Source organism: Tympanuchus pallidicinctus, unplaced genomic scaffold (assembly GCF_026119805.1).
Source record: "Tympanuchus pallidicinctus isolate F22 unplaced genomic scaffold, pur_lepc_1.0 scaffold13, whole genome shotgun sequence".
Taxonomy (NCBI): Eukaryota; Metazoa; Chordata; class Aves; order Galliformes; family Phasianidae; genus Tympanuchus; species Tympanuchus pallidicinctus.
In genome coordinates this window covers 18,828,107-18,845,875 of record NW_026294648.1, presented here as the reverse complement: position 1 = coordinate 18,845,875, position 17,769 = coordinate 18,828,107, and the positions used below count along the sequence as shown (strand labels likewise).

At 48.5% G+C, this 17,769-nt stretch overlaps 1 protein-coding gene and 2 long non-coding RNA genes across 4 annotated transcripts in view; 1 reads left to right on the top strand and 2 right to left on the bottom strand.

Annotated features, from left to right (window-relative positions):
- LOC128075808 (uncharacterized) overlaps nt 1–11,800 on the top strand; it is a 22,478-nt gene extending 10,678 nt beyond the window's left edge. Inside the window, exons 2-7 of the long non-coding RNA XR_008204121.1 lie at nt 393–489; nt 1,052–1,130; nt 1,498–1,633; nt 2,686–2,729; nt 5,496–5,709; nt 10,650–11,800. This is a non-coding gene — a long non-coding RNA (uncharacterized LOC128075808). The remainder of the gene's footprint in view (nt 1–392; nt 490–1,051; nt 1,131–1,497; nt 1,634–2,685; nt 2,730–5,495; nt 5,710–10,649) is intronic.
- Nucleotides 9,521–17,769, bottom strand: VSIG4 (V-set and immunoglobulin domain containing 4). 2 transcript variants are annotated; one of them, XM_052672875.1, is made up of 8 exons: nt 16,991–17,768; nt 14,675–15,031; nt 13,852–14,133; nt 13,478–13,516; nt 12,747–12,815; nt 11,953–12,060; nt 11,382–11,403; nt 9,521–10,696 (listed from the first exon to the last, which is right to left on the bottom strand). In XM_052672875.1, exons 1-8 carry the CDS (start codon nt 17,043–17,045, stop codon nt 10,459–10,461), a joined length of 1,170 nt encoding a protein of 389 aa, XP_052528835.1. In that variant the 5' UTR covers nt 17,046–17,768; the 3' UTR covers nt 9,521–10,458. The 2 variants fall into 2 exon arrangements, with proteins under 2 accessions (XP_052528835.1, XP_052528837.1); XM_052672877.1 differs by lacking the exon at nt 13,478–13,516 and having other exon boundaries at nt 16,991–17,769.
- On the bottom strand, nt 15,398–16,982 carry LOC128075809 (uncharacterized). The gene is made up of 2 exons (XR_008204122.1): nt 16,631–16,982; nt 15,398–16,533 (listed from the first exon to the last, which is right to left on the bottom strand). It is a non-coding gene; the product is annotated as an uncharacterized LOC128075809 (long non-coding RNA).

Genomic DNA, 17,769 nt, shown 5'->3' with positions numbered 1-17,769 from the left:
CTGGTGGTCCTTGACTTTGTGTCCTTTCCAGCTCTCCCTGCAGCTCCTCTGGGTCCCCCAGCCCAGCTTTGCTGTGATGCTGTGAGCTGGCCAGCTTTGGTCAGCCAGTACAGCCGTGCAGCTGCTTCATTGTGGAGACAGCAGGGCAAGCAGGATGATGCCCTCAGCTGGGATGTGAGGGATTGGCTGCTCTGCTCCAAAGGCCTGGGCTTGCTGAGGTGACTTGGCTGCACATAGTGAGGGCTTGAGGGTCATCCTAGCTGTCTCTTGCCCTCTCCAAGCCTTGCACACTAGTATGGGATGGGGAGCTGCTTTCACAACCTGAACGTGTTGTCACTCGCTTCCAGACGTTTCCTGTTATCTAACCTCAGCCTTATCTTCCCCATTTGCAGCTTCCTCTTGAAGGAGGAGCGGCCCCTTCAAAACTGAGCTGTGTTCCCTGAGCTGTGCCCTGCTGCCAAGCCAGCCCCACACCGCTGCCTCTGCCTGGTAGGTGCCAGAGGTCTGTTCTGCAGCTGAGGGGAGAGGGAGGATCACCCTGTGGGTCACTGGCTTTGGGGCGCCCTGCCGCCATTTCACCTCCAGCTTCTGGGGGATGGGAGCTCAGGTCTGGTTGCTCCTTCCATGTCGAGAGCATTTCTTGCTAAGCCAGAGAAGCTTTGTTGATATTCCCCTTTGGGGAGCAGCTGTGGTTGGGCAGTGTGTCTTCTGTGTGTGCAGAGCTGCAGGATGCAGACACAGCCCATCCTACCTAGGGAATGCAGTCCTTGGGACAGTGATTCAGTAATGAAGATAATTAGGAATTAATAATATTAAGTGGTGTCCATACCCTACTTAATGTTGGGATGCATGTGTTTTCCCTGCCTCCTGCAGGCACATGCAGACATGCTACAGATGTTACTGGCTGTAGCAAGATTATGATCTCAACTAGTCATAGATGAGACATCAACGAAGAGTGGGGAAGTTGTGGGATGGAGGAGGGTGTACTGGGGAATCGTGTCCCAGCTGGGCACAGTTATGTCCTTCAGCTCCTCTCCTGGCTGTTTCCCAGATCCAGGCTGTCAGACGAAGGTTCTCCCGACCTCCAGAAAGCATCGCAGAGCAGCGGGGGAAGGGGCTGGAGCTGACAGGTGAGTGTGGGTGATGTGGGAGGGCATGTGGCCATGCTACCAGCTAATGTGGTGACTGGGCCCTTCCCAGCACTTTCGCCTAAATGCGAGGTGCCAGTTAAAGCATTTTGGGACCTCAAAAGCTTTTTCTGCAGCCATAGCCAAAGCCCACGGCCTCCTTCCCAGAGCATTTGCAGCTGCTAGAAGGTGCCTTATACTTATGGCTCTGCACCCAGAGCTGGGGCTGGCTGTATGCTTTGTTGCCTCTTACTCCTGGGAAGGAGGTGTGGAGGCATGAGGTAGGCAACCATGCAGTTTCCTGTTGGAAGTGGGGCTACATTGTATGCGGGGAAAGAGTGCTGAATTATGTTCTTTGCTTTTGGAGTAGGTCCAAAGAGGGAAAGTTAGACTTATGGGACAAGATGGAGGAGCAGGGCCAGGAAGGGGATGTCCAGCCTGGGCTGCTCTCAGCCTTTTTACAAAAGCGGGAACAAACCGAGCGTGTGTGGAGCTGTATGGCCAAGGTAATGGCAGTGTGAGTGAGTGGCAGTGGGAACGTGTGGCTGCTAGATGCCTACGGCCCTCATCAAGCACTGTAGGCTCTTAGCTAGGTGCTCCCAATGCTGTGGTGCGACTGCTGAGTCTCAGCTTTAGGAGCTTTCTTCAGGACAGAGCAGTGGCTCAGTGGTGACCTTCAGCCCACAGGCTCCTGGCAGTCTGGTGTGAGCGGCAAGGGCCCTTCTAATCGCTGCAGAGCCAGGGGGGGAGAGGCTGCTGGGGCAGGAATGGGGCTGTCCCTTGAACACTGCTGCTCCACAGTGTTACTGGGCTGTGATGGGCTCAGTCTGGAGCTGCTCTGTATGACAAAGGAGGCAGCTCAGAGCTGCTTTGGCACCTTCCAGCTGAGGAGCAAAAGTTATTATTTAAATAGATGTTGCATTTGGCCTCTTGTTCCATTTTTAAATTGCTAGCTGTCTCGTTCAAGCCAGCAGATGTGCTACAGGGAGCTATAATAGATGTACAGCCCAGCTTGCCTGTGATGAAGTAAACCCTTAGAGCTGCAGCTCCAGGCTTCACTGGAGCCTGCCTGATAGATGAGACTGGACTGTGCCAAACATTCCAACATTTTTCAAGCAAAGCTCTCAGCAGTGTCAGCTGCAGGGCTGGGAGCACAGGAAGATCCTAAATGGATCAGCACCCATGGGAAGTCTGCCACCAGCAAATGCTTATTTAAGTTTGACTTGGTTCTGACGAAGGCTTCCAGATCCTGGAGAAGCATGTCCCAAGGTTCACTGACAGCCATGGTACAGAGGACCCGGTTCCCACACATCTGTGGGAATTCTTGCTTTCAGTCCAGGCTGCTATTTGGGTTTCACTGAGCAGAAAACAGAGATGGCCTGGATTCCAGTGCTAATCCTGCACAGTAAGTGCATATCCTGGAATGGAAGTAGCCTTCAACTTAAGGCACTGCCACTCAGTGTGCAAGAAACACACTGTTGCATATTTGTGCATGCTGTTATCAGGCTTAGAGAAAAATGTATGCAATAATTTTACTTTTCATTTGTTTTCATCACAGGCTGCAGACCTGCCTGGTAGCCATGTAAAATCCCCCGAGAGACGGTGAGTGACTTAGAAAAGTTTTGGTTTTTCCCCCTAATTTCAATAAAGGACTTAACTGGAGAATGCAGGAAGCTTTCTGTTTCTCCCCCACAGTATGGAGCTGATTGCTTGGTCTCTTTTACAGCACTAAGCTTTGAGTTGGAAATACCCCAAAAGCTTGAAACCAGAAGCTCTGACAGTGACAGATCTATTCAGAAGAGATACCATCATTACAGGGTGGGGTAGTGAGCTCCATTCCCATCTGCTGATAGAATTATCTCCACTGTGTGACCCTCCTCTTATCCGTTACTGTCAGCAACGTTTCTTGTGGCTGTTCCCCCCACCCACCCACCCAGCTGCAGTGAGGGGTTGTTGTCAGCTGCTGGAGCAGATGCAATGCTGGCTGATTTTTTTCCTCTCAAGGCCAGATCTTCCAGTTGGCAACCAGCACTGAAGCAAGGCAGGTCTGTGGCAGATTCCTACTCAGTCTCTGTACAACCTCTCCATTGCACACTGATGTTCTGAGTCAATGAGGGCAGTTTATTTTTTAACCCCCTGCTCTCCTCTGTGTGCAGTGTTGAATTCTTACTGACAAAGCATTTTCAGGCAGAGGGATCTTATCCTGCTTTTTTTTAAGACTGACAGCAGCTGTGTAAACCCTTTGGGGTTTATTAATTCATTTTTTTTATTTCCTGCAGTACAGCAGAGTGTGATTTGGAAGGAGACCCGTTTGGCCCACGTACCTGTTTTAATTGCACTTACCAGTATTTTGCTGGAGTGATCTTAAATCAGCTTATTAGCACTGACACAAGTTTTCTAGTGTGAAATGTGCATAATTCTTTTATCCACTGCAACATACCACTTTTATCTGTGGTTGAAACTCACCCTGAATTAGGAGGCGGAACAAAGAGTTGTTCACTATCTACATCTCCCTGAAGGCCTGATGCAGAGGGCAGGGGAATGTAAGACTTGTGAAGCCGTTGTAGTAACCTTGCCTGGAAATTGATTTTATCTTTAAGGCTGTCGCTGTTTTTTTTGCTGTAAAATGCTTTTTCACTGTACTGGTTTTGCAGCTCACATGAAGAGCGCATCTTTGGCACAGACGTGCCACTAACATTTTTTAATTTGTACTTTAATTTTTGAGAAACAAACAAACAAACAAAAAAACCCACCAAAGATGCCCTTTTCAGTTTATTTCTGTGTGTAATATTGATGAATTCCTACAATGCTCCTTGTAAAATAGAGTCCTAGAAGTCAGAGACAGAAAAGGCTCCGTATTGCTCACTGCAGAATGCTGTTAACACACCTCAGCTAAATTCTACCTTCATGTCTTTAGTGGTTGTCCTTCCAAAGTATAATGAGAAGCTGAGCTGAAGTTTATTCTTTCTCAAAAACTGATGCTGCAAGTCATGTGAAATGAAGATGAGGGGAGAAGCAAGGCAGCTAAAAGCACCGTGATTCAAACCAGGTCACAGCTGAGCATGGCCTGCCGAGCTGTGATGGGTGCTGGATCTCCATGCTATGAAGGATGAGTACAGCTCAGGAATCACAATGAATTTCTTAGAGAGTTGAACATGTTGGAATTCAAAGCTGCTTGAATTCTGAACTGCCAACATCCCATCACAGTACGAGTTAAGAGACATACTGCTATTACTATTGTCTAGTTTTTTTAAAGTTCTTCAGGTGCTTTTCTGAGTTTAATTCCCACTCTTGTTAAAGGAACAGGGGAGCTGGCAGCATCTTCTGGCCTTTGTGCAAAGGAATAATGGGAGAGGGAAGGTTATGTTCACGCCTAAAGGGACATGGAGAATGTCCATGTATGAGGGTGGAGAGTTCTGTTTATTGCAGGAGAGATTCTTGTGTGCTGGAAATGAAGCAGAAGGGGATTAATTTGGCAGCGGAAGAGAAAGTTTCACTTCATTCCCCGAGAAGTTCAGTGTTTCTCTGTGGAGCAGCTCAGTTTTTAACATCACAGGCTTTACAATGAGCAGTGCAGCTTCCTGCTGGCAGGCAGACTCTGGGAGCAGAGTTGTGAGGCAGAGTTGTGCCTTTTTCCAGATAGGCTTGAAGGGTTCCCTTTTCAGATCTTTAGGTTTAGGTAGAAAGATCCCTTTTAACCGTTAGTGTACAATATGAGGTAAAACACAAATCCTGTTCCTGTTAGTAGGAACTCTGAAGTGCATAAAGCCAGGATTTCACCCCAGCCTGTGTTCCTTGGGATCTGTCAGACTGGCTACAGCAGAAATGCATATCTAGAATTGGGCACTGGAAAGCATAAGACCACTTGATTGCAAAATTAACAGAGATGCAAATAAAAGAAACCAAGTACTAGAAGCCCCCAAAAACTCGTTTAAGCTTAGGAGAACAGAAATGGAAGTGGTGAGAAGCCTGGTGAAAAATCATGCTCTTATCTCTGCCCTGTGCAGAATTGTTCCCCTGCAATATGTTCTCCAGGTCTTTGTCTAGACGTTGTGTGTCTAGAGAGACATTTGTCTTCATGATGTTGTACCCAAATGGCATGTCTGAGTGCTCAGATGGATATTTTGTCAATATTTCAAGCTACCAAAGTTGATCTTTAGCTAAAGGGAGAGCTTAGAACTCAGCATTATTTCCAGCTCCACAGATCTTCAGCACTTCAACAAATATAGCACTTTCCTCAGTAGGAAGGCAATGTCTGCCTCCCCAGATGTGTTGGAATGGGGAAGTATAGGAGGGATGATGATGTTTGCTAAATGGAATATGCCTCTGGAGTTAACAGCAGCTTCAGCGCTCTTTTCCTTCTGTTAGCCCAGGACAGCACCGCAGCGAGGATGGTGACAGCCTGCTGAGAGCTGCAGTGCAGCACTGCGTGTATTTGACAAGCTGAGTTTGACACTCAGTCTGGCAGAGTGTCAGTTTGTCAAATACCCCAAGTGAGGCACTTGCTGAGCAACACGGCCGTGCACTGAGGCGATGGACTCCTTCACGCCCATATTCTGCTCCTCTCTAAAAACCCAACAAGGTACGGAACAAACCGCCCCACTGTTAGTGGGTGCCCCACTGATTTCATGCTGTCAGGTTTCCTTTCCACCCTGGTCTCAGGGATGCCTGTTGGAGTGGTATTCTAGTGGCAAACTGCTACAGGAGTGCTAGTACAGTTCTTCTGCACTGGGAGAACAGAACTGGGCTGTTTTTGAGAAAGACCATGGAGTCCATTACTTTTCCTTGCAGCAGTGTTGTTTGGTTTTGGCTGGGTCTTCCTAGTCAGCACTTGCAGCAAGGCTGCTTCTTGCTTTTGCCACGTTTCTATTTTGTTCAAATAATTCTCTCTAAGTGACCTTGCTTGAAGATCGAATGCTCTCTTAGCATTTTTTTTAAGGACAGCCTTGTAGCATATCAGACACACAGCTTGAGATAGCCCTTGGTGAGCGAGGGGCGCAGCTGACAGAGCACAAGTGCCCAGCCCAGTTTGACTAACTGCTTTGCTCAGACGCTGAGAGAAAAATGCCAAAGCCCTACTGACCTTTCTTTTAGGTCAAATTTTGTGGTATTTGAGAATATTGATATTTTTTAATACTAAGTTTTGGGGTTTTTTTTCCTAAATATTTTGAAGAAGTTGGAGTTTGTACAAAGCTGGGACCAATTAACATGTAGTTTGGCCTAAGCAAACTGTGTTCTGCTTTCTGAGTAAGTCCTATCAGCAGGGCTCACTGTGTGCTCCTGGACAAACACGGTCTTGCCCGCTGTGACTCACACTCCCGTGGTCTCTTTCCAACCTACGCATGACTCACAGACATCACTCTGATCAGTATCACTGAGGTCAGCTTCAAAAGAGAGCAAAGTCTATTATTTGAGGGTTTGTTTTGTCCTCTGTGGATCCTTAATGTAGCTGGTAGATACATCAGCCCCAGCTCTCATCACCCTCACAGACCTCCGGGTTGCAGCAGGCCTGAAGTGTTGTGCAGTGCAGTGCAGTACAGCTAGCCCAGTGTTCATTTTAAGCTCTTTACAGTTGTTTTGTTATGCATTTACAGCTTTTGCTTTCAGAAAAGTTAATCCATTCTTATTCTATGAGAAATACCAAAGCAGAGAGGGACAAACTTCCCTACCAGAGCCTTCCTCTCCTCTCTCTGTTGAGAGCAGCAGGTTCAGGAGGGCTCTGATGGCTGGCCTAAACCTGGCAGTTTAGAAGCCAGCAGGTCTGCACAGCTGTACAGAAGTGAGGAGAGCTTCAAGTCTCATGATATTGTGCTGGCTGCTAGAAATAGTGTACTTTTCTGGAGACCCTGTAGTTTCAGAGCGGAAGCTGAGGTTTCCCTTTCTGTGCTGGTGTAGAACTGGGCTCTGTCAGATGAGCCATGTCACTGGGTGAATACAAGCACAAGGAAAGGAGAAGTTCTGTTTGATGAGATGTGACACAGCAGAGCCCTCTACGGCTTTCAGGAGGAAAACATTCTGTTCCCACCGGCTTTTACTACCAAGCACACAAAAAATATAAATAAAAAAATAAGCATGTGCTGCATAGAGGGAACAACAACCTGGGCACAGGATAACGTGTGTGTCTTTCTCTGGTGACCAAGGCCATTTTGCTGCCTGGACTGGAGGCAGTGCCAACAGCTGAGGTACTCAGGATGCGCTCCAGCTGAGGTGTTTGCTACCTCTTTCTTTGTTCCTGTTGCTTTCTTCTTTTGCAGCCTCTCCTTGAATTCAGGGCTCCTGAGGAAACTGCCTGGAGTTGCTCAGGGAAGATTGATGCTGGGAGGAAGCACAGTTTGGAGAAATCACATTGTTACTAAGTCAGTGAGGGAATGTGAAGTCTGGAGCTTATATTGAAAGTAAATCTTGCCTAACACATTAGGCTAGCTGTAAATGAATGAGCTTGAGACTTGGAATGGAAGAAAAGAGAGCCATGTTCTACATTTTGTCTGCTGTGATGACAATTGGGAAGCTCAGAAGCTTTCAGTTCCTTCCAACACAGCACTGGCCTCATACCATATGCTTCTGCTCCCTGTGCAAAGGGCTGCAGCTCCCCATTTTCCTCATTTCTTTTGTGCTGCTTCACCCAAGACTGGCAGCACCAACACTACTGTTTCAACCCTGCGCCTTCAAGGCCAGCTTCTGTGAGGTGCATTCTGCAGTGAGTGCATGAGTTACAAAGAGCACACAGCCCTTTCAGGATGAGCTACCCAGAGACAAAGCAAAAGAGCCCCTCGCACATATTTCCAGCAATCCCAGCACTTCTCCTCCTCAGCCAGGACACAGCTACCCTCCTCTCCAGCAGGCAGGAGCAGGGAGCAGGCCAGGTGGAAGCACCAGCAACACACGTGTGCAGATCAATGCTTAGCGTGAGGCTGAGCCCCACGTAGCACCTGGGGACACAGTCCTGCTGGGTGCTACCTGCAACTCAGGAAGCTCAGCATCCTGGTGCTGCAGCACAGCCATCGTGCAGTGCCTGCAACTGTGGTTGAACTAATGAGAGGAGCGTGGTGTGGGCTTGATGTCTCTCACCCGTCCTCTCTAAAAAGGAAACCCAGGTCAAACTTCCAAGTCACAGAGTCAGAGATTCCTTACAGTTGGAAGGGACCTTCAGAGGTCATCTAGTCCAACTCCCCTGCAATGAATAGGGACATCCACAGCTCCCAGGTTGCCCAGGGCCTGATCCAGCCTTACCGTGAAAATTTCCAGGGTTGGAGTATCCTCCACATCTCTCTGCAACCTGTTCTGGTGCCTCACCACCACATATCCAACCTAAATCTCCCCTTTTATGCTTGAAGCCATTTACCCTTGTTCCATCACCACAGACCCTGCTGCAGAGGCTGTCCCCTTCATTCCCACAGCTCCCCTTTAGATACCAAAAGGCCACTCCCAGGTCACCTCACAGTCTTCTCTTCAGGCTGAACAGCCCCGGGTGGCAGCCTGTCATCGTAGGAGAGGTGTTCCATCCCTGGGATCATTTCTGTGGCCCTCCTCTGGATGCTCTCCAACAGGTCTATGTCTCTCTTGTCTGGATGCAGTGCTCCAGGTGAAGCCTCACAGCATAGAGTAGAGGTGCAGGATCACCTCTCTTGCCCTGCTGGCCACGCATCTTTTGATTCAGCCCAGCATACGGTTGGCTTTCTGGGCTGCGAGGCATACTGTTGGTTCCTGTCCAGCCTTCCACCCACCAGTAACCCCAGGGCTTTTTCATCCAGGATCTCCCTTACTCAGTCACTATTCCAAATGCCTCAGATTTCTCTCTGCAATGCTTTTTTATCATTCCTTTCATCCCCCAGTTGGTAGTGAGGGTTGCCTCAACCCAAATGCAAGACCCCACATTTGGATCTGCTGAACTTCATGAGGTTCACCTGGGCCCACTGCTTGAGCCTGTCTCAGTCCCTCTGGATGGCATCACATCCCTCTGGTGTGTCCACCAGACCTCACAGCTTGGGGTATCAGCAAACTGCTGAGGGTGCACTCGATCCCACTGTTGCTGTCACTGATGAAGATATTAAAGACTATCAGTCACAGTTCTGACCCCCGGGGGACACCACACATCACTGATCTCCATCCAGACATGGAGCCATTGACAAACACTCTCTGGCCTCGATTCTGCATCCAGTTCTTTGTCTGTTGACCAGTCCACCCATAAAATCCATCTTTCCAATTTGGAGAAAAGGATGTTGCTACTGTGCCAAAGGCCAAAAGTCAAATGCTGGCCATGTCTGGTCTGTACCCCTATCCGTTCTATATAATCGAACCAGAAGACAGAGAAAGAGCACAGATTTGCAAACAACAGACATATGAAGGCACTGTGTGGTAAAACACCAAGAAAGCCAGAAAGCATCTACTACAGATGCTTTTGAAGTACTTTATATTTGCCATGGGAAACAAATGGCAGTGCACTAATCAAGGCATTTTACAAATGAAAGCTCACGGCACCCTCATTAGATAGACAAGCATGAACATCACAAGTGTAACCAGATTTAGTCATGTCCCATACAGTGAGTCGGTGTCAGTCTGCTGGATCCAGGATCTCCCTTACTCAGTCACTGTTCCAAATGCCTCAGATTTCTCTCTGCAACACTTTTTTATCATGCTTCTGGCTTCCACACTGCAAAATGAAGTGCTAGCAATCCCTTCAAAACCAGCTCTGCTTTGCCAGAAGAAAAACAGAGGGTGCTAGTTAAGAGGCTCATCACCTACAGGGTTATTCCCACTTGTGAGGAGCTCCAGTTTGATTGCTAAATGATATTCCTGGGATATCAACCCCTTCTGTAGTCTTTTTAGTATCCTCTAACAACAAGACAACTCCAGAACAAACAAGCAGTACAACCAGTATCTGCTGGACTGTAAAAGCCAGAAGCCATCCATTTCCAGTACAGTTCTTGGCTCCTCGCAGTCTGGCATGCCCAAACAGGGGAACATGCGCTGGAGAGTGCGCCTTGCTGGTGTTATTGGCTAGCAGTGTTGCACCCAGCTGCACTTTGACCTGGAGGCAAAGGACGTTTCTGTTTCCACCCCTTCAGACCCTTTCTTTCTCACTTTGCTCCTTCAGGCTGCTCAGAAATTATTTGCTATTTAAAAATGTGTGGCTGAAGGTTTCTGCACCACTGGGCAGGGACTCATTTGCCAAATCCTAAGAAGTTCCCCTGAGTTAAAGAAAGCAGTAAAACTGGTATATTTATCAGAGGAGAAGGCAGACAGGAAGAATAGTTTCCCTTGGTAAAGTTTACCGCTCAGTATCTGTAGCCTCATCTTCTGCACAGCTGCTCACGTGGGAAATGCTGGTACTCTACTGAAAGTTCTGTACTTCGTATTCTGATTCCATTGCATTCACAAGGGTCTCACTCTCAGCATCTTTACTCAGGCATGTGCTCTCATAGCTGTTGCCTGTTATGCTCTCATAGTTGTTACATGTCACGGTAACATTTTCATAGGATTCTTCAGTCTCAGAATTTATCTTCTCTTTTCTGCACTTAACAGGGACTTCCACATCAGTGTCCAATCTAATCACATCTGCAGTGCTGTGGCTGAAACAAAGAGACATTCTTACGAATGAGGACTAAATCCCCCTTAACAGCTGCTATCTCACTCCACCTTCCTCTGCATAATGGAAAGAATGTAAGATGGACAAGTTCTCGAATTAAGTTAGAGGCACTTTAATGACAAAAGCAAAGGCCATGTGTGGAAGCCATCAGAAAGAAGCAGGGTGATTTATTCTTTGCTTCCCATCGGCCGGCAATACCCAGCCACTGCCTGGGAATCCGAGCCTCAGTACACGTGATGGTTGCTTCCAAAGGCAATTGATGTAACCAGAAACGCCTCCCCCAGCTCCTCCCACATCCCTCAGCATTATTGTTGAGCTGGGTGTCATACGGTGTGGAAAATCTTTGTGGTCAGGATAGGTCAGCTGTCCTGGCTGCGTCCTACCCAAGCTGTTGCCAACCCCGACCTGCTGGCCTCTGTGGGTTGGAAAGAGAGCCTTGGTGCTGCACAAGTGCTCAGCAATAGCCAAATCCCTGTGGGGTTACTGACACTGTTTTAGGCACAAATGTAAAGCAGTGTTAGGGGTGTTATGAGGAATATTAACTCTGTCCCAGAGTAAGGCCAGAAATCTCTGGCCTTTTGCTGAGTAAAAAGGCTTTTCTGAAACAAATAACAGTATGATGCCCTCAAAAAGTCTTCTCAACATAATAGGTGAAAAATTGTACTTACAAAGCAACTTCATAGATGGATTCTGAAAAAAAGGAAGAATTGAAGATATGCATCAGTACATTTTATGATGAATGTACCCCAGAAATAAAAATAAAAAGGGAAGAAAGCAAGCAAAACCAACAAAGAAACCACAGATGCTTCCAGGTATTTGCACCTTCAGGAATCCACCTTGTTGCTCCCTGGGGGGACAGTGGGGCAAGGAGGGGGCCAAGGCAGAGTGATGGGACTGTGGGGATAGGAATGGGGCTGGAGGGAGCACAGTGCCCTGCCCTACCTGCCCCCCCCTGTTAAAAAGATGCTGTTCTGAATGCCTTTAACAAAAATAATTTTTAGAAAGTGCATGCTCTTGTGTGTTCAAGCATTCAATAAATATATTCTGTGTTTGTTAATAAAAATGAAATGCCTTTTTCAGTCTTTCACCACCTATTTTAATTTGTATCTGCTTTGGTCAAGTGTCTTCAGCTACCAGAGCTGTCACACACAGCTGTGAGGACAGTACCAACCCCAGCCCACAAAGCCCTCAAAGCCAAACCACGGCAGGTATTCAAGCTCCCCACAACAATCTACTCACCATTTTTGGGCTTTCTAGCACAAGCAATAGCAAAAATGACAAGGAAAACCACAGCACCACCCAACACAGCAATCGGGATGACCAGGTACAGGTGAGTCCTCCAGGAACCTGTAGCAATATGGCACAAGACTTTCAAACAGAGAAGCCCTCCCAGGCTGCAACAGCACTTACATGATGCTGACCACATCCTGGAGGCCCAGCCAGCCCCTGAGCTCTGCGTGCAGTTGTGCACTACTTGACTATGTCCCTGCTGCTCCCCATGTAGCAGCATCTTGCCCATTTGGCCCCGCATGGGTATTTTTATGTGAGCCAGAGCCTCCTGCTGAGTGCTGGGGCTGTAGCTGTGAGCGGGGTGGAATTGTGCAGTGCATGCCATTGAAGAAAGACTTTCAGATGGTGCCCTTAATGCTTTTCATTCAAGGATGCTGTCCAATTGTATTTGGAGCATGTTCAAACCTACCATGGCACTGCAAACTTAGCTGAGGTACAGAGAGTCAGTTTGCACACGGTCCTTTTTGTTGCTCCAGCCTTGAGAGCAGAATGAACTACTGGTCAGGAATGCTGCAAGAAGTCTGGATGTTCTGGTTATGGAACGTATTTCTTTTTTCCCTAGAAGTATCTGGTTTATTTTAAGGGTCCCTAAAAAACATCTAGGTTGTTGAGAACAGCTTGAGAACAGCTAGCAATGCCATTCGTAGTCAAAATACAGAACACAAACTTTGGAATGGAAGATACTGAGCAGTCAGTTCAGGTCCCTCAATCTTGTTCAGAGTTACACCGATGTCTCAACTTACTCTGAGTTGTTTCATCTGTTTCTGGGTATCCCACAACATTCTCAGAAGTCACTGCAGCTTCAGGCAGATCTGCAAAACCAACAAGAATGAGAAGTGTGCAGTGCAATTCCAATCTGCCGTGGAAATAGATAAGCTCTGGAAATAAGCAGCCCCTTCCCTTAACTTCTAGCTGCTGAAGCTGATTTACATGACCTGCTATGGTGGCACACAATCGGTTCAGATGAAATGACCTCAAAGTTTCTACAAGAGGTTCTACTGTAGCCCAGGTCTGAGTTCCCACAACCCACAGAGATGAACTGGCAACTTTGCATCCTTCCTCAGAGGAGATATCCTTGGCAAGGAAAGCAGCTGCTTTACAGAGGCTTTTGTCTCATTTGTATCTGTTGTTTCTGTTCGGTCCTTTCTAAGGTCTAAGGAGAGTCTGAGGTGGCATGCCTAATTGTAGATATCAATATAAGCTTCCCCCCTCCTCTGGGCCAGTTTTATGTGGGCATCATTGAGTTTGTGTTCCCAAGGATGGTTGCCAAGAGACTGCGGTAGGGAACCGAAGTGGCAGTACATGGTCTGCATGTGCTCTTGGGAAGGATTTCAGGCATTGCATCAGCTTGTCGTCTTGGTGACTTTTGGACTGACTTAAGCATCATCCCAAGATTGCTGTTATTACTGCTAAGTACTGGGTCAGCTCCCAGCCCCCAGCCCCTCACCCTGGTCACACATTGCTCCCTGCTGACCTGTGGCTGGGCGGTGTGCCTCCATCGTGACAGACAGATCTGCAAATGAAAAGGGCAGGGAGGCTCAATGTGTGCCCGCAGGATGCAGCACTCCCCCAGCCACTCCTGGATGCCTGGAGTCCTTCTCCATAGGCACTATAGCATCGGCCTCACTCTGCCAGCATGGCTTGCCAGGCACCATGAGGTGCGCTGAGGGCTGAGCCAGGCTCCCTCCTGCTCAGCCATGCTGCCAGGGGCTGGGTGCCATCTCCTGGGCTTTGCCTGACCTGCTACGCTCTGGAGCAGGCAGGACACGATCCGCATTTGGCATTATGCACCCAAACCCTGCACCCCTCTGTGTCTGCCTCAGTGAGGAGTTGAGAGCTGGGACTCACCTCTCACTGTCAGCTCAACAGCATCACTGCGCTGCACCATCTGGGTATTGACCCTGTTCTTCACCTCGCAGTAGTACACCCCTGCATCAGAGGGCTGCAGGCTGCTCCACACCAGCTCAGCTTCATTGCCCAGGAGCTGCCCACTCCTGCCTGGTGCCATGCGGAACCAGTGGTAGCTGATGGGGGGGGACCCTTGTGCCACACAGGTCAGGCTAGCCTTGGCTCCCACCGGCACAGCCAGCCCCAGCTCTCCAGCCACAATGGTGGGCTTGGTCACAGCCACTACAAGACAAAGCAGATGGGTCATGGTGGCTGTGGTGGGGGAAGGTTTCCCTCACACTAAAGCAATTCCCATCCTCATGGTCCTTTCCCAGGACATCACCACTGGGTTGTGCTCTGTGCAGCTGTGCCTATGGATATAGACGTGCACCAGCTGTGTCACCTATTGCCATTGCTGCACCACATCAGCCTGCTCTGCTGATGCTCTGCCAAGCACTGAGAGTGCTTGGAAAGGGGGGAAGGCACGTCTGGCCAGCATGATTCCCATGTGCTACAAGAGCCAGGGACATTGGGTATCTGCACAGAACGAGATCCAGTCCTGGGTGCACTTGGATCTGTGTCCCACTGGCAGATCCACACCACAGTGAGTGCAGACTCACTGCTATCCCTTCCTGAACGCACAGAACTGAGCAGAAGGCTCTTCCCATCCAGGTACCTCAACACCCAACTCGATATGGATATGGGCAGGCAGAATGGAGTGAACTGCCTCTTCTCCGAATTGTTCTGCAGATTATACAACAGCAAAGCTTTATTGCTGGATTACCTTTGGTGACTTTAACCGTAGTGGTCACCTCCTTCGTTATCAGGCTGTAGTTTTCAGACCTCCAGCTGACTTGACAGGTGTAGTGTCCGCTGTCAGGAATTTCGAGGTCTGTGATGTGGAGTGAGGCATCCCCTGGGCTGCTCTTTGGGACACTGACTCGGTTTCGGAACCGAGATAACAGGATGTGATCACCAGAAGCATCCCTCCGAAAGATGGTGGAGGTGCTGAGGTCTCTCTCCACGCGCCAGGTGAGCACCTGCTGTGTGAAACCTCGTGAAGGCGTGTAGGTACATGGTATAGTGGTGGATCCCATCCATACCCCTTTGACCTGAGCTGCACCAGACAGATCCAGGAGGGCTGCAAAGAAACAACAATTGAAGGGAAGAAACAAAAATGCAGCAGAAGAGGGGAACATCCCTTAGGACCAACAGAAGCCACGAGGCAGTGGAAGCCGGCATGCGGTAGCGTCTTAGTTATGCACTAGACCACAGGCAGCTAAATCTGGGCCTGCCCCCATCTCACTGAGCATGGGGAAGTGAACAGCTACATCAAACTCATGACTATTCTTATTGCTTCTCTCTGGACACTGGCCAGTTCTCAATTCCTTCTCAGTACCGAGAGGCACAAATCCCACCTCCAGTAGCAGCATCACAGCTGCAGCCTTCCAAGAACTTCAGGAGCATCTCTTATTCCTGCTCCCTAGCCGCAGCCTTCACACAGTACTTCTGCTGCTTGGCTTTCTGCTTATACTTGCAGGATGACGCAAACAGCAGAGGCCTCTCCCTCTACTGCTGACACTGCTTGTTCTGACAGCACCACTTGCTGCATTGTCCTGTACCCCCTGTACAGGAAGAATGGTGAACAAATCACATTTACTGTTTCACTGCAATAAGCGTGCACGTAAGACTCAGTGTTTGCACTCCTTAGCATCATTAGCTTCTTACAAAACTACCCTGTTGCTCATGGAGGCAGCAGTGCAGCCGTGCAGGGAGAAGCCCTTCTCTGTGCAGCTTTGCTGTCTCTGAGCGGCAAGAGGGGCCCTTAGGGTGTGGAGCGGGTCTGTGGATCTCTGTCCACACGGGCACCTGAGGGAGCTGCTGGGGCTGAGCTCTGTGGAAGCTTCTTTCTGACAGCACCAACAAAATATTCATCCCCAAGATGGTATTTTTAAAAGAAACGTTTCTTCCCTGTGATGCTTATTAAACTGAGATGCTTCCTGAGACTTCCAGAAAAAGGGTGTCAGTTCTCACAATGGGGGAGGTAGAGCTGAATAGACAGAAACCCGCAGAGCAGGTTTGGAAGAAGCAAAGTAGTGAGAGAGATTTGTATCATCAGCAGTGCATGAAAAAGAGAAGAAAAGAGTTCTTACACTCCGGTCCATTTGTAAAAGAGCTGAGCACCTCCTTCCTAGCCTGATAGCACCAGCATTCGTGGTGGCATGGAAGCACTATGCAGGCAGGTATCTGCCTTTACTGGTCTGGACTACCAGATTTGGAACACTAGATCAAGCCCAATCTTTTTGCATTAGCCTTGGAGAACTTCAGCTCTGACCTGGATTCCTTGGTTGGTATCTGTCTCAGCCAGATAAACACTGCCAGGACTCAAATGGGCACAGGAGGAGGGGGTGTGGACTTTGCGATATTTCATTTGTTCTCCCCTTCTTTCCAACTCTCTGTCCAGTGAGGCTGTCCCAGGAGCAGCACATATGTTTCATGGGCATATGAATTGAAGCCAAGGTTCTACTGTCACCTCTCCTAATGCACTGGAGAGCCAGGGCATCAGGAGTAATCAAGAGGAATTATGTGCCTTCATAAATCGTCACAGTTACAGCCATCTCTCTTCTTCTTCCCAGGACCACGCTAGCAGAGCAACGGAGATGCATTATTAAATTGGAATCATAGAATTGCTCAGGTTGGAAAAGACCTCCAAGATCATGCAATCCAACCATCCACCTACCAAATTCTAGAAGAACGTGCACATTCCAGCTTCACAAGGACAGTTTTGGAAGGTAACAGCACATCACAGCATGTCCTCTGCAAGGATCCTGAAAGGTCCTGTTTTGATCCTGCTGTGGCACATGGAGCCAACCTGCCTCACTCTGCCCTGTCTGCTGCACTCTCGAAGCAGCTGGGTGTCCCTGATAGGAGTCTTCCCAAAGGAGACTTGTGAACTCTCAGGCTCTATTTTTCAAGAAGAAACTAATGGCTTTCCACACTTCACAACTTTTAAAAAAAGCAGGACATCATAATTGAAAAGAATTCTCCTACCCTCTTAGTTCTTTAGTTTTAGTTCTCATGCAAGGAAGCAGTTACTCACCCCTGCAGCCAACAAAAGCCTTCACCACCACCAGCACCAGCACCACTGCTCCCATCCTCCCAGGACTGCAGCTCCGCTCTCCTCCTCCTATGCTTGAAGAGAGACCTCCACACTTCTTGGAGCAGAAGACAAGTCAAGAACACTTCCCTTTCTTCTGCCCTGTGTCATCTGGGATCCAGGCTGTGCTGCTGTCCTTCTTCCTTCCTTCTTTTAGAAATATCATGAGTCCACTCACCGAGGTGAAGGATGACCAAAGATTGCAAGGCTCTGTCTCTTTCCATTTCAAATCCCATCCCCACCCTCTTCTCTTGCCTTTTTCTAATACTCTATTTTTTTTTCCTCATGGTTTTGTATACATTTCTTTTTTCCTTTTCATCTTCTTCCAATTATTCCACGTTTGCGTTCACTTTGTAATGAAAGAGCTTTATGATGGCCACATAATCAAGTACTCAGTAAAAAGGGAAAGCAAATTGGAGAATGCTTGAAAAGCAAGAATTCAGCTACCTCTGACTCGTGTGTGATGATACGGCTCAGCATCTCCTTCCATCACATTCAAAATTGGCTCCAGAGATGTCGAAGCACAGCAGCCTTCCTATGGGAGGTGTGAGCACATCGACTCACTGCACGTCAGGCAGGAGCATGAGGCACAGATCAACCTGCTGGGGTTCTGTTATTTCCTTGGAATCTTCCTTGCTGATGATACCGTGCTCTTCCACCACACACATGCAGTATTTCAGCAGCACATGATGTGCAGGTCAGTCTGTAGCCTGAATGAGGAA